Here is a 16,394-nt window from a genome sequence, read left to right on the forward strand (position 1 = left end):
ACATTTAGGATCTACAGTGAAACTGTAACACTCAATGGAGGACATGCTAAATGACCAAATCGGTTTGATCTTTTGCATTTATGAAATGATGCAATTATAGAAAAATAGATTCTTTTTTTCCTTCAACGTCACAATATTTTCTTACATTAATTTGGCTTTCCCTGACGCAAAAGATGTTTTGTGCCTCAGTGAAAACGGCTAGCCATGTCTTGTTATACCTAAAGTCACGCTTTGCTGCATGTTCGCCTTAAATTATTCTAATGAAGCAACATCTAAAAATCTTATCTTGTTTTTCACACACACTGTTGGCAAATTGGGATCAAAAGAAACTCGAAGAGTGCAATATTCTCTTATCTACGCCATCGACAACATCCCACCTATACAGACAGGAACATTAGATAAGGAATAACAGGCGGGGGGAGGGATGGATGTAGACGAGGGAACAAAGAAAGATAAATCTCTTTAACAATATGCCTCAGGCGTTCAGGACACTCAGGCATGGGAACGCTGCTGCAACAACACTGACACACTATAGAAGACGTGGACTGTCCAATAGAGAGAGATTTCGTTGCACATGTGACCGTATCCAAAGCACCAGATTGGCTGTCAAGTCAACACTTAAATGAAGTCCATGTATTGGTCGGATCGATCGGTTGACACTATAGGCGAGTGAACGGGTGTCATTAACCAATCGCATCTTTAGAGTACAAACAGCAAAAGAGCCATCGTTAACATTTATACCAGGGATGTTTTAGTTTTTTAACTTATGAACAAACGTACGGTACACAAAACGTAGTCCATAGGCTGTTAGTATGATTAAAGTATCTGCCTGGAGAGTCACCTATAGGAAGGAACGTGCAGTTTAACCAAACAAACAGTAGTCTCGCTTTCTTTCTTTCTTTCTTATTTTGTTTTTGTATTTTCTCTTTTTTCAAATTATGACAAATATTCGTCGTCGTCATCGCCTAGGTCTTCGTCGTCGTCGTCGTCCAGCCCGGCCTGGTCGTTCAGGACAAAAGAATCCTCGTCGTCCTCCTCCTCCATCTGGTCGTCATCGTCATCAGAGAACAGTGAGTCTCCGCTGCCCAGATCTCCGGACGATTCCAGGACCACACCTATAGTAAAAATGGTAGCATTTATCCCATAAAAGACCTGAGGACCAAATTCTACAAAAGAATGTCTTCTAAATCAGTGGTTCCCAAACCTTTTCATGTCAAGGACCCCCAAATTGTCACTAATTAGCCCACGGATCCCCATTTGAAAAGACATGCCAGGGAGCCCCATAAGAGAAGATTTTAACGGCTCTAGCAGTGATTGTCAACCTTTTTAATTTCAAGGACCCCCAGTTTGACATGCATTAGTCTACGGACCCCGATGTAATGGCATTCTATCTCTGAGACCCCAATTTATATTGTAAAATCAATGTTAATTTAACTCTGAGAGTGTACAAATGGAACCAAATGGACCCTACCAGAGTTACAGACCCATAAGGGTCCATTTGGTTCCAAACTATCATTTAGCTGGGTACCCCCTGGAACTCCCTCAATGACCCACTTTTGGAACCACCGTTCTAAATCATGTCAGTTTTCTGAAAAACCTATGTTTCTACATCAGTGGTTCTCAACCTATTTCATGTCAAGGACCCCCAGAATTATCTGTATTTGGCCACGACCCCCATCTGAAAATATGTTCCAGGGACCCCCCAGAAGCAAGTTATGAGTTAGAAACGTTTGCTGTGAAAGAATATTCAAAGATTTGCTCCACATTTTCCCATCTTTTCAAAAAATAGCAGATCTACAAGCTCTATGGACTTGTAGATCTGCTATTTTTCAATAGCTAAAGTTTAAAGTGATGGTTAAAGTGGTTAAACACTAAAGCGACAAATATTAGTTAGGGAAAATTTGCAAAAGTTGTTGCAAATCTGCAAAGAAAACCAAAATGATTACCACTAGCTTTCTTCAAAGATGTGTTCATAAAGGCGTCTACTATCACATATAAATTTGTTCCAAGCCAACTCCCTTGGGAAACTTTGTGGGAGGTACCCGGAGGGCCTATAGTCTAAAAGCAGGACATTTTTTAAATTGGCCAATATGAGCATGTGAGGTGTGTAAATATTTTTTAACACATTTAACTGTGATAGTAAACACCTTTATGAACACATCTGTGAAGAAAGCTAGTGGTAAGCATTTCTTTTGCAGATTTCACACATTTTCAGTACATTTCGCAAATTTTCCCTTAACCCAATAGACCCGAGTCTTCTAAATGATGACAGTTTTCTGAAAAACGTATGTTTCTACATCAGTGGTTCTCAAACTATTTCATGTCAAGGACCCCCAAAACATATATGAAATAGGCCGCCGACCCCCATCTGAAAGTATGTCGTTCCAGGGACCCCCCCCCCCCCGGCCCAGAAGATATGAGTTAAAACATTTGACACACATTCATTCTCTCACAAAATAGCAGATCTACAAGCTCGTATAGCTGCTTTCAATGCTGCGTTGCTTACCGCAGTCTGCAGCGCCGTGGGTGCGTGAGCCGGCCACCTCGTTGCCATAGCGATCCACACACCAACACTGACCACTGCTGCTGTGGCACTGATGGGACCGGTAATACCCTTCCTCATCACAGGACGGCAAGTACTGGCCTACGCACACACACACACACACACACACACACACACACACACACACACGCACACACGCACACACACAGTCACACACACAGTCACACACACACACACGCACACATTTTTAATCAAATCTTGTGTTTCTCGTGAATGGCCCAGGTGACCTTCATACCTTTCCACGAGAGATTCTCATGCGTGCGTGTGTGCGTGCCTCACCAAGCAATTTCTTCCCCGCCTGCTTCTTGTTGATGGTGAAGAGCTCTGTTTTACATGGAGAGTCTGAAAGTAAAGAGAACACACCATGAACCATACAGACTGTGTGAACCGTTTGGACATCGCAATCCTTCATGTCCACCGACTGCTGCAGGCAAGGATTATATAATTAATCAAACCATAAAGACGTCTCATAATATCCATCCATCCATCTTCAACCGCTTATCTGTAGTCGCGGGCCAACAGTTCCACCAGAGAGCTCCAAGCTTCTCTCTCCAGAGCAACATTAGTGACTTCCTCCTGGGGGATCCCGAGACGTTCCAAGGCCAGAGAGTCGATGTAATCCCTCAGTCTGCGCCTTGGTCTGCCCGGGGTCTCCTCCCAGTGGGACGTGCATCAAGGACCTCCCTAGGGAGACGCCCGAGAGGTATCCTAACCAGATGCCCGAACCACCTAAGCTGGCTCCTTTCCAGGCGAAGGAGCATTGGCTCTACTCGGAGTCTCTCTCGCGTGACTGAACTTCTCACCCTAATACAAATTATAATAACTAGAATGTTGGGCTCCCAGGTTCTCCACCATGCAGGGAGGATCCGATGGTAATTCCGAAGGAGCATCAGTCTGACATGTGAGAACAACGGTCGAACATGTGCGGCTCCCGTGCTTGCGGTTATGGTTAGGTTAGGGTTTGAGGTATAGGTTGTCAGTCTAATGCCTGCCAGACCAATAATTGTGTCGGAACTAAAGCCTGTAACCCTTCCATTGTCCGCAAACTTTGAAAGGCAGTCGAATGGGATCTGACATCTTGATCACATGACCCCAGAGATAATGCGGATCGATTTCTGTGAGTTTTGGGGAAAATCCGTATGAGAAGTAAATGTAATCTGGCACAAACGGTGTCTATAAATTGTGCCATGAATGATCCAAGCAATCCAGGGAATGTTGATTGTACAACCTATGAGTCAAGAGTTATAGGCCAAAAGGTGAAGTGGGCTGTTGTAGCGCCACCATGAGGACATTTAAAATATGTGTGATGGAGGTTCAAAGTACAAGGTAAAAGGTGCATCTATATAGTGGCATTTTTAAAGACCAATACAGAATTGTAAGTAAAGTAACTGTGCATGAAGTGCATCATTGCTTTCAAGTACTATCGGATATGCTGTGTGTGGACAGTTTCACGTCGATTAGACCAACAGTGCCAAAGCACGCACACACACACACACACACACACACACACACACACACACACACACACATGGACGGACGGTGGCCGGGGGTGGACAGACGGACAGGGGGTAGTCTCGGCCAGGCCTTCTGCAATAATAAAAAATTCTGGGGTCAATGAACATTTGCATAATACAGGACATTACATTTTGTCCTCTGCATATAGCAGTTGGTTGGCGCTACGGGGGCAGTGCCCGGGGGAGCATAACTGTGTGTTATGTCGCTCAGAGACACTTTGACACACACAGGCCAGACTGGGGCCGGGGAGCCACGTCATGGACTGGGAAACAGAACAGAAGGTTGGGAGTGCAATTCTTGCTGACTTGCCCATGAATAGAGATTTTAAAAGAGAACTACATTTCTGAATTTGTTAAAATCTTATTGTATGTTATTGCAATGAATTGTATTGTATTATTTTATTATACTATATTGAATTTTTATACAGTCGTAAAGTAAGTGCGTGCGTGCGAGCGTGCGTGCGGGGAAGAGAGTGGCATTTCGACGCACCACCACTCCGACTACGTGGCTTCCGCATGCGATTAGGGTTAGGAATGAGCAGCGTCGGAAAGCCAGTGCTTCGGAATGCCGGTGTGTAACCGCGTGCCTGTGTGTGTACGTACGTACGTGCGTACGTGCGCGCTTACCCGTGTGCCTCTGGAAACACGTGCACCACTCGGAGCTGGTGATGACCTCGTCGGTGTGCGTGTCGCAGGACTTGAAGAAGGCGTCGGAGCAGGGCTCGTTCCGGTCCAGGTACAGGCTCTTGACCTCCGACTGGTCCAGCTGGAGGTCAAAGTTAGTGTCCAGCCGGGAGAACATCCAGCCCAGCCCGGGGTCCTTGCAGACGGGCGACACTCCCACGACGTCCAACTCTGAAAGGTTCAACGGAACACCAAGTGTTTGTTTTTGGCAGCAAAATTTGGATTTTTAGTTTTAGTCATGGTCTCTTTCAATTGTTTTCATTTAGTTTTAGTCACATTTTAGTCACCTGAAATGTCTAGTTTTAGTCGACTAAATCTACAGTAGTTTTTGTCGACTGAAATGTATTTTGGAGGGCGTTGATGCCATTCGTAAAGGACTGTTTTTACACTTGCTGAAAATAGCCGATCTACAAGCTCACTTGTGAGATTGTAGATCTGCTATTTTCAGCATTCAAACAAAGTGTAAAATGATTTGTACTGGATCTCTTGTCCACTAGTCCCATCCTAACATTTTAGTCTAGTTTGTTGATGAAATTGTCAATATATTTAGTTAGACTTAGTTTTTGTCATCATAGCTTATAGTTTTCATTTAGTTTCCATTTAGTTTTAGTTTTAAAAATCACACCCGTGTGAACTGAGTGGTGCAACTACCCCCCCCCCCCCACACACACACACACACACCTCTCTCTCTCCCTCTCTCTCTCTCTCTCTCTCTCTCTCTCTCTCTCTCTCTCTCTCTCTCTCTCTCTCTCTCATTAGCCGGCAACAGAGCAGCACTATCCCTCTCTCTGTTTCTGGCGCCCCCTACTGGTACTAAGTCATATACCGGTGCTCATTAACGTCACACACATACAGACATTGCTGGTTGTAGGAGTGGTTGCACCACTCAAAAAAGGTAGTCGACGACCATTTTTCGTCTTAGTTTTAGTCGACGAAATCAACACTGACAAACACATCAGGGAGGTTAGATCGCTGTTTCCCCAAACAGTGGGTCGGGACTCGGTTTGTGGGTCACGAACACATTTTTATGTGTGCTTTTTAACAAACTTGTAAACTAGTCATTGCAAGAGGAAAGGAAAAGGGGATTGCACACGCAGATTAGACACACCAACGGACCGACCGTTGCGGAAACAACGGTCGGACATGCACTGCTCCCGTGCTTGCGGTTAGGTTTCTCATGGTTCAGTGTTTTGTACCATACTATTGTATAAGTACAGAACAAAGAATGTTTGCTTTCGCCATCTGTGTTGAAGAAGAGTCTGGGCAATTAAGATTTTAGTCTTACTAGAAACACTAAAGGTTTCTGAAATTAGTAATGTCTAAACTAAAGCCTGTACCCAGAAAAAGAACCCGCACAATGTCTTCACTTACAGGAACTATGCAGTGCAGCAGTTTTGGTGGCAAAGACCTTCATCACGTATCTGAGTCACCTAGTAGACAGTCATGTATACAGTATTATTTGCATTCAATAGTTGCTTTAAGTGGAGACAGATTCTATGTTGTCTTCTTCTGCTCTGGCAGTCTATACTCCTACACACAACCTGTCCTCTCAAGTACTGTAGGTTTGCAAAACAACGACTTCTTACCAAACTAGTTGTGACGAGCAACTGTTTCTCCCCTAAAATGTTATCCCAAACTGTTTTGGTTGGACTGTATAGATTTCCAGAGAGAGCAGGTTGGCATTAGCTTTAACTTTAGCATTGGATGTCAGGCGACCTTGAACTACCTTGAGGGAATCCTATCTGCAGTGGAAAAAGAGAAAAGGCAAGTCGAGTTGAGCTGAGCTGCTGCCATGCGTCGGGAAAAACAACCTTAAACTGGTGAATGCTGACAATACTCTGGCTGGTGCAACCTCTTCATTAAGGAGCTTTGTGTGTCTCAGCTCAGAGCGAACGTTTTTAACTCAAATCTTTGCTTCTGGAGGGTCCCTCCCTGGAACAACATATTTTCAGATGGGGGTCGGCCGACAATTTCATATGTTTTTGGGGGTCCTTGACATGAAAATGTTTGAGAACCACTGACATAGGGTTTTTCAGGAAACTGTCAGGATTTAGAAGACATTTGTAGAATTGTCCAGCCAAGTTTTCTGGAGGAGCAAACAATAATGTCAACAGGTGGGATGATTGTAATAGCAGTTGACTTACTGGTCTTGTCAGGTTTCTGGATCTTGCTGCTCTTGTGGTTGCCGTTCTCGTGCAGAACCCTGAACCAGTCTCTCAGTGTGCTCACCACCTCCTTCAGGTCCGACTCCGTGCACACTGCAGTACACACAAACACACACACACACACACACACACACACACACACACACACACACACACACACACACACACACACACACACACACACCCATGTCAGAAAGACTTAATTTATTCAACTTTTCATGGTTTGGATTGTTTATTATTGTTTTCAAATGTTCTAGCATAGTTTAAAAGCAAAGCAACTTATCAATGAATCCTATATTTGAATCACAACTATCGTTAAATCACAATATATTTAAGAATCGCAATATGAATGAAATCATCACCCTACTGTAGGTATCGATATGAATGGAATCATCACCCTACTGTAGGTATCAATATGAATGGAATCATCACCCTACTGTAGGTATCGATATGAATGGAATCATCACCCTACTGTAGGTATGGATATGAATGGAATCATCACCCTACTGTAGGTATCAATATGAATGGAATCGGCACCTGACTGTAGGTATAGATTGCATGGCTAGTTGAACTATTCAAAAATGTTTTTCAAAATAGTAAAAAAAAAAAGGCAAAGAAGTTTAGGGATAAGGGTTTTAGCAATGACAAATGGAGCCCTATCTCTCCTATTTCTGCAGCGTGAGGCGGCATGATGTCACAGGGACTTACCCGCCCAGCCCCACCCCCTTGGTGCTGAGTTCCATGATGTCACAGGGACTTACCCCCCCCCCCCCCCCCTTGGTGCTGAGTTCCATGATGTCACAGGGACTTACCCCCCCAGCCCCACCCCCTTGGTGCTGAGTTCCATGATGTCACAGGGACTTACCCCCCCTTGGTGCTGAGTTCCATGATGTCACAGGGACTTACCCCCCCCTTGGTGCTGAGTTCCATGATGTCACAGGGACTTACCCCCCCCTTGGTGCTGAGTTCCATGATGTCACAGGGACTTACCCCCCCCCCCCCCCCCCCCTTGGTGCTGAGTTCCATGATGTCACAGGGACTTACCCCCCCCCCCCCCCCCCTTGGTGCTGAGTTCCATGATGTCACAGGGACTTACCCCCCCCTTGGTGCTGAGTTCCATGATGTCACAGGGACTTACCCCCCCCCCCCCCCCCCCCCTTGGTGCTGAGTTCCAGGCACTGGATCCTGTTTTTATAGTCTTCCTTTGGTATGAATGACCCGGCCGGGGAATTGAAGCCCGACCTCGCAATCTACAGGGTGGACCCCCTCTAAACCACAAAGGCCACTGAGCTGGCCTTGAAGTATGAGAACCGCTTAATGACTCTCGGATCAAGCATCGCGGATTACTGTGTGTGTGTGTGTGTGTGTGTGTGTGTGTGTGTGTGTGTGTGTGTGTGTGTGTGTGTGTGTGTGTGTGTGTGTGTGTGTGTGTGTGTGTACCCTTCTTCTCTGGGCTGCCGTGTTCTTGCTGAGCGGGGCAGGGACACATGCCAGAGCACTTCACGGCGATCTTCTTTCCACTAATGCACGCCTGGTAGTCCAACTTACACTGAGAGACAGAGAGAGAGACACAGAGAGACAGAGAGAGAGAGAGAGAGAGAGGGAGATAGAGGGAGTGATAGAGATAGAGAGAGACAGCGAGGGGACAGAGAGAGATAGAGAGAGATACACAGAGAGAGGGACAGAGAGAGGGACAGAGGTTGACGAACAACAGATTGATAAGGCAGGAGGCAGCTGTCTCATCATGAGTAATGGAAATTGGATCTGTAAATAACTGTGTGTGTGTGTGTGTGTGTGTGTGTGTGTGTGTGTGTGTGTGTGTGTGTGTGTGTGTGTGTGTGTGTGTGTGTGTGTGTGTGTGTGTGTGCGCGAGTGCGCGTACCTTGGTAGAGTAACTGTGTCCGTCGGTCCCACACACAGGGGAGGGATGAACCACTGGGCAGGGTTTGCACTTTGAACCTGGACTCTGGTAGAGACCTGCATCCTTAAAACTGCACAGGAGAGACACACACACACACACACACACACACTGCTGTAAGAAGTGTGTGTCGAATCGCCAAGTTCACTATTCTTCAAATTCGCCATCCTCCTCCACCCCAACCTCCTCCTTCCGCCTCGATTATCTAGGAATCCAGGGGGGGGGGGCAGTGACGGAGCAGAGACGACCAACCGCTCATTCCGAGTATAGAGCAAAGATGGCCGTCAGCTCCAGAGACTATACGCCCCCACCCTGAGTCTCGACCTACCTTGGGTTCCTCACTCCACTCCGCATTAATCTCATTCTGTTTCAATAAACTGTTGATCTTGAGCGAAGGTTTCGTTTTTGTTCAGTTTTCGCCAGTGGAAAAAGGTAGTCGACAAACATTTATTATGTATGTATTAGTCAAAACAACACTGTGTCCAACGCCATCATAAAGTATGACTGCACAGCCACACATAAAAATTATATATATTAAAAAAAGAAAAGAAAAATGGTGTGACGTGGAAACAGCCATGATGACTAAAGAGTAGAGGATGATCCCATGATCCCACTCCAACAGGAAAAACCCAATCCCCATGGGCGACCCCACCCTGATCCCACTCAAAATCACTCCCACTCCCATCCCGACAACGCAAGTCCTGTCCTTTTGGTACTTTTTGAAATGTCTATGGGGAAAATGCATTGGGAATTATTTCCTGGGCCTAAAGTCGTCATGAAAGGGGGCGGGACAGACAAACGGATAACGTCTCAGTGGTAGGACTAGGTATAGAGCAGGTTTATAGGGACATGTCAGACAAACAGATAACGTCTCAGTGGTAGGACTAGGTATAGAGCAGGTTTATAGGGACATGTCAGACAAACAGATAACATATCAGTGGTAGGACTAGGTATAGAGCAGGTTTATAGGGACATGTCAGACAAACAGATAACATATCAGTGGTAGGACTAGGTATAGAGCAGGTTTATAGGGACATGTCAGACAAACAGATAACCTCTCAGTGGTAGGACTAGGTATAGAGCAGGTTTATAGGGACATGTCAGACAAACAGATAACATATCAGCGTTCCGTCGGTCTGTTATGAGAACGCTTTCAGTTGCGAGACACAACAGACGAGGGTTCAGGGTGATTGGGCTGCTACGTGCGCCCATGGTGGCATTGTTGGTACAAAATAATGAGAAATTAGGTCAGTGCAGTGTTGCAGTGTGCGTGTGTGTTTGTGTATGTGCGTGCGTGCGTACGTGTGTGTGTGGGGGCCTGTGCGGGTGTGTGTGTGTCACACACACATCCATATAATATTACACGCACGCAGGCATGCATGCACACATACGCGGTCGGGCGTGCACACACGCACACACACACGCACAGACACACACTCGGCCCTTTCATATTGTTTGGCAGGACTGGGTGTCCATTGAAGGGCCGTGCCAGAGCTGTGGGTAATTGGACTAAACAGTAATGTCACACGTCCGCCACCAGAGAACGACAGACCAGCTGGACGAACAGCCAAGTCCATGGTGTGGCCCATCATGATAGTGTGTGTGTGTGTGTGTGTGTGTGTGTGTGTGTGTGTGTGTGTGTGTGTGTGTGTGTGTGTGTGTGTGTGTGTGTGTGTGTGTGTGTGCGCGCGCGCGCGAGCGCTTGTGCGTTTGTGTGTTGGTGTGTGTGTGTGTACGTGTGTCTCTCTCTCACCCACCCTCCGGCATGCTCTCTCTCCCTGTCTGTTTATGTGTTTGTCCTGACAGGAAGCTTGTGTCATTACGTATCCGTATTATAGTCACACAAACACCAAAGTATGTGTGGTCATAAAGAGATGATGATGAAACACCCGTACAGTACGAAGAGCATACTGTAAGTACGTGAAGAAGATAACTCGACTGAGAGGCAGAGATCACGACGTCAATGAGAGAACGAACAACAGGCAGAGAAACATGGAGTGGGCGATATGAGAGAGAGAGAGAGAGAGAGAATTTGTCCCTAATTTAAGGAGCCCTGGAGCAGCCTTTTCTGCCCGTTCTGTTATATTTCTGGCCTCATCAAGAAAGGTATATTAGAGAGGCTATTTTAATGTGTGTGTGTGTGTGTGTGTGCGAGCGTGTGAGCGTGTGTGTGCATGTGTGCGTGCGTGACTATGCTGTGTTATTGTCAATTCAAAAGGTGTGTGTTTTTGTGTGTGCGTGCGTGCATGGCGTGCGTGCATGCCTGTTTACGATGTGCGCTCCCTACCTGACTCTCCTTTGGCTGACACAGGTAGCTGTCTTGTGATCCTCAGCCACACACACTTTGTGGCGACCACATTTGATCTTCAGGCAAGGGTCTTTCGCTGGGTCCAGGCCTGGAGAGGACACACACACACACAAGACAGAGTGATGTGATGTGAGCAGACAGACAGACAGAAATACAATCTCTGTATTTCAAGCGAGTCCTTTGACTTTCTATCGGCAGGTCACTTCCCCCGAGGCGGTTGGGATTTTATCATACAAGGAAATGCAACACACTGTGAGCTTATAGCTTTGGAGGCGAGGGTGGAGGGGGGTGGGGTGGGGATGGAGCACCATTAAGTAAGGATCGGTTTTACTAAGATTAGAGGGTTTAAGTGGTTAACAGATAATGAGAGAATTGGATAGCTGTAGAAAACAGCAGCAGCAGCAGCCATGTGCATGTGCTATCCTCATACCTCTCCACATTAATAATGCCTCTTTCGCTGTATTTAATACCGTTAAAAGAAACAGATGGAAGCGCTTATCGAGGCCTAGCCTCTGACCTCGGATCAGACCAGATTGAATGCTATACGTCTATAACCCAGCATTCTGAACGGAAACCCCATTTGGTGTTTTAAGCATTATGTTATTATTTAGCTATTGAAAAATAGCAGATCTACAAGCTTAGGTCTAAATGGGATATACTGTGTGCAATAACACACACAGTCCCGCCGCGTCTGAAGGTGGTTTCAGATCACACGGGGCCCATGCTGCGCCAGCCATATCGTGGCTATGCATGCAGGTGAGAGCATGATTTTAGACCCCGGAAAGTCCGAGGTTGAGGAGGAGGAGGAGGAAGGTATCAAATCTATAGCCAACGTGCGTCGTACGGTATATCTGATCCCGGGTCAGCGCTGAGCACGGCTTCCGTGTTCGAGCGCCGGCACTACGGCTGTCCCCAGAACGGTCTGTGACTGACCTCTGCCGCAAAGAGACTTACTCTAATCTCTGAGCAGCTTTTGGAAGATTATCCAACGCACTCTCTAATGCTATTGTTATTGTAGTGTGTGCGTGTGTGCGTGTGTGCGTGTGTGTGTCTGTGTGTGTGTGTGTGTGTGTGTGTGTGTGTGTGTGTGTGCGTGCGTGCGTGCGTGCGCGCCCGTGTGTGCATGCGTGTGTGTGATCCTGTTACGTTGCGCTACAGTGAACACGCCCGCGTCAAGGTGTTGGTGTACACAGTGCGACTATGTATAGTTGCTGCTGTGAGCTCCATGATGTCTACTTAGAATAAATTAGACGAGAATGCAGAAGACGGAAGATAAATATTATAAAAGGATATAAAAGCTGCGTTTAAGTTGGCCTCTTAAACAAGATGCTGACATCTGGTCTATATAATGTAAACACAAACACATACATGGTTGCATATATGTTTATGTGTGTAATGTGCAGGATCTCTAGGCCTATACTTAAAACCCGCTATTCTTAGTAAAAAAACGAAACGCTATTTCTGTGTAATTGTGTATAGTTTTTTGTGGAAAAACCTTTGGGTTGTACTTGTACCGTTTGTGGCAAAAGCTTGTAAGTAAGACCCACACAGAAGAAAACCCTTTACCTGTACTTTTTGTGGCAAAAGCTTGTAAGTAACTAAGACCCACACAGAAGAAAACCCTATATATGTACTTTTTGTGGCAAAAGCTTGTAAGTAACTAAGACCCACACAGAAGAAAACCCTTTATCTGTACTTTTTGTGGCAAAAGCGGCGCTCAAACTTTCTTTCTTTTCCTGCCTTGATCTCCTTACCCCCCCCCCCCCCCCCTTCCATGTAACTATGTACAAAAATGAATTTCACCCAAAAGAAATTACCTGTAAAACTGAATATTGTCTCCCTAACAGAAAGTAACGCATAACGGAAGGGATGATGTTCTTATACATTATTGCACAGAGCGGTTACCTCCTTTGCTCTCCTTCAACCCACCTTGATCGAAGGGCTTCGCCGGAATCCACGTTCCAGGCTCCTGAAATAAAAGTTTTGAGATGTTTTTTTGATTAGCAGAGAAGTTGTCAACGCGTATGACAAGAAATGCACAACAGAGACAGCGTCATAAATGTAGGCATACGAACCTCCACTTCCTTCACGAGAAAGCATTATAAAGAAGAGAGAAAAAGGGGCGATTAATGTTGTTAACGTTCGCTTGGGGTTCATTCACGGTCACTAATGACTAAAACTAAGACTAAATGTATTGACAATTGCATCAACAGCTAAAAACTATAAAATTCTAGGAAATGACTATAGTGGACAAGAGATCCAGTATAAGTCATTTTACAATTGGTTGCATGCTGAAAATAACCGATCTACAAGACCACAACTGGGCTTGTAGATCGGCTATTTTCAGCAAGTGGAAACGTCATGACGGAGAATTGGGAAACAAAGACACAGAGACACATCCAAATGCAAACAGATGGATTTACACGCAATCCTGTATGTGAGAGTAATTGGTAATTTTGGCTCGAGCAAGCGGAAGTTTAGCCTAGCCTAGCCCGGGACCTCAATTTTGAGGTCCGGGCTTTTCACGTGAGGTCATGAACGTCCGTCCACTTCCATTAAGTGCTGCAATTCCACATTTCACCAGTAGGTAGTGGCATCTTCAATGTTGGATAGCCTTACTGGGGGCCTGAATGTAATCTTGGGCGCTACACTTCCTCTGCCAACCTGGGGAGAGCAACAAACTGACCTCATGCTTCCCTCTATGCATGAGGAGTCCAAGCTGCTTCTTTTCACCTGTCAGGGGCGTGCGTGTGTGTGTGTGTGTGTGCGTGTGTGTGTGTGCGTGCGTGCGTTAGAATCACACCTAACGAACAGACATGTTAATTAACAGATAATAAACTGATTTTACTAATAGAGCCGGTGATTAAAATTCATAATGAAACATGAATGTAATTAATTAAAATCACTTTACATGAAATTAATATGAAAGTACTTGCAGCGCTGGCCCAAACACATGAACGCACTGGTCCGTTGACTATCATTGCGCACGTTCATGATGACACATGAACGCTGTTTCATTACGTGAACGTGTGCAATGATAGTCAACGGCAGCGCGTTCATGTGTTTGGGCCCAATCCATCCCAGAATGCACCCTGTTCCTACCCGGAAGGAGGAGTGAAATCGCCTCATGCGCTTTTGAGCAACTTAATGCAAGAGGATGGGAGGAGAAATCCGGTGCCGTCTCTATTAATATATATACTCTAAGCCAAAAACCTGTCATGAAAATGTGGTCTCACTTCCTTCCTGGACTACAAAGTCACACCTCCATGCAGCCTCCCCTCTCTCCACAAGGAGGGGAAGTGCACTAAAGCATTATGGGCATTGTAGGAATTCAGCAATCCAGTCAAACACACAGACTTAATTATTATTCTGGCCATAGGGTGCAAATTTCAAATTGTGCTACTGTTCTCTACTACAAATACTATTAACATTGAGTGACTGCAGTTTCTTCCAGCGGTGAAGAAACTGTAGACAATGCACACCAGCTATTGGAACAGTACAGTACAGTACATCGTATTCTTAGAAGTGTGACATCAGTGGATTAATTGTCAGGGAGTCTTTCTCGCTCTCTCCCCTTCTGTCTCTCTCTCTCTCTCTCTCTCTCTCTCTCTCTCTCTCTGTCGTTCCCTCTGTCTAAGGTGAGTGTCACGAAAAATGCTTTTTGTTTTAGTTACTCCACTGCACCCTCTACCGATATTGCCAAGAGAAAACCTCATAGACAAGATTTTCCTTCCAGCGAAAGAAATCTGGCCAAAAAGTGCATTTTATACGTGTGGTGGGGGGCTCAGAGTGTGTCCACTAAGGAAAGTAGGCTTTCTAATTACACAAGCCACCTTTGTATTGGTGAGTAGCAAGAACGTTATTTATATTTACGCCACAGACGAGAGGCTGGTCTGCATTTATGCGAGTGCTGGAGGTCGACAGCAACATAGCTCTAAATGCAACGGCATTAGAGCTATAGATCAGAGCTAGGGCAAACGTAACATAAACGTAACAGCAGGAACACTCGGAGCGCACAGGCAACAACAAGGCACATTATAATCGAGCAACCTAACCAATAACACAGTGTCTCTAATGTACCTTCAAACCCATTAACCAAAGTCCCTTCAGCTTAGTAACCCAGGTGGAAACAGTCTCACAATCAGCCAGGGGAGGGGAGACAACAGAGGGGGAAAAGTCAGGGAGAGGCAACCTGACCCAGGCATGGCACACTCAGGCCAGAGTGAGACAGTTTTGCTCTCAGTATTTACTGTATTTTATATATGACTGTACAGTACACTTTGGTTCAACGCTGTTGTTTTAAATGTGCTCTGTGAATTAAGTGGATTGGGTTGGATCGAGAGCATCCTGACGAGCTGCCTGCCGGGTATATATGGGAACAGTAGCCAATTGCCCATTTGCAGACCGCGGCCATGTTTCCATCAGAGTTTGGAAGCACTCGTTTCCAGTAAAGCAATGTCCTGCTGCCTCTTGCATTATGTGCTAATTCAAAAAAGGTGGTACACAGGACAGTTGAGTGCTATCTAACGAGCACTTCCAAACTCCAGCACTTGGAAAAAGAATCACCTGCAAAGACACAAAGTAGCTCGATGTAGTAACATGTCTACAGTGGATTTTCATGAAACAAACACTTTGAGGATAGAAAGAGAATAATTCAAGCTTTCCGTACAGCTGCAATGTTGACGTTGTTTAATACCATCAGATAGGACTTTTCTGTTTGGATGAATGGGCTGCCATTGGATGTTGCAGCTAGGTAGCACCTTGCCATTAACTTAAGGTAAGATGGCCACGGTCTGCATATGGAGAATACCTGTCAAGGTCTGGCTCTCCACAGACCTTGTCACCCCTGCTGGCCACTCCCACTTTCTTTTCCACTCTGCAGTCCCATTAACTCACCTGTCTCCAACTCCCTCGTCAGCCCACCTGTGAACACTTTGCCAATTTACCTGCTCCCTATATAACTGGACTCTTTGCAAACACTCACTGGGCCCATTTATATGCAGACATTCATTCGGAATGAATGGATTCATTCCAGTCATCAGAATAAAAATGCTCATGTAAACACCTCAATTGGAATAGAATATCCCATTCCGAATGAATTTTCATTACGGTCTGGAGGGGTGGTATATACCGTTTGAATCGGTATAGATCACCATATAAACACTTTATTCCGAATGCTACTGGACGTTTGGAATACATGTATTATTTTACACATGTCTGCCCTTAGTAGACTATAGTGCTT

At 45.6% G+C, this 16,394-nt stretch overlaps 1 protein-coding gene across 1 annotated transcript in view; it reads right to left on the reverse strand.

Annotated features, from left to right (window-relative positions):
• Positions 1-16,394, reverse strand: part of spock3 (SPARC (osteonectin), cwcv and kazal like domains proteoglycan 3) — a 33,877-nt gene that overhangs the window by 1,315 nt on the left and 16,168 nt on the right. The window contains exons 3-11 of the mRNA XM_083765901.1: positions 13,082-13,121; positions 11,132-11,240; positions 8,809-8,917; positions 8,367-8,475; positions 6,906-7,019; positions 4,705-4,932; positions 2,843-2,905; positions 2,507-2,644; positions 1-1,115 (exon numbers count right to left, since the gene is read on the reverse strand). The exon at positions 1-1,115 is cut by the window's left edge and continues 1,315 nt beyond it. Coding sequence (XP_083622027.1) covers positions 937-1,115; positions 2,507-2,644; positions 2,843-2,905; positions 4,705-4,932; positions 6,906-7,019; positions 8,367-8,475; positions 8,809-8,917; positions 11,132-11,240; positions 13,082-13,121 — 1,089 coding nt within the window. The 3' untranslated portion in view covers positions 1-936. The remainder of the gene's footprint in view (positions 1,116-2,506; positions 2,645-2,842; positions 2,906-4,704; positions 4,933-6,905; positions 7,020-8,366; positions 8,476-8,808; positions 8,918-11,131; positions 11,241-13,081; positions 13,122-16,394) is intronic.

This window comes from Protomyctophum parallelum, assembly GCF_964188405.1.
Source record: "Protomyctophum parallelum genome assembly, chromosome: 5".
Classification (NCBI taxonomy): domain Eukaryota; kingdom Metazoa; phylum Chordata; class Actinopteri; order Myctophiformes; family Myctophidae; genus Protomyctophum; species Protomyctophum parallelum.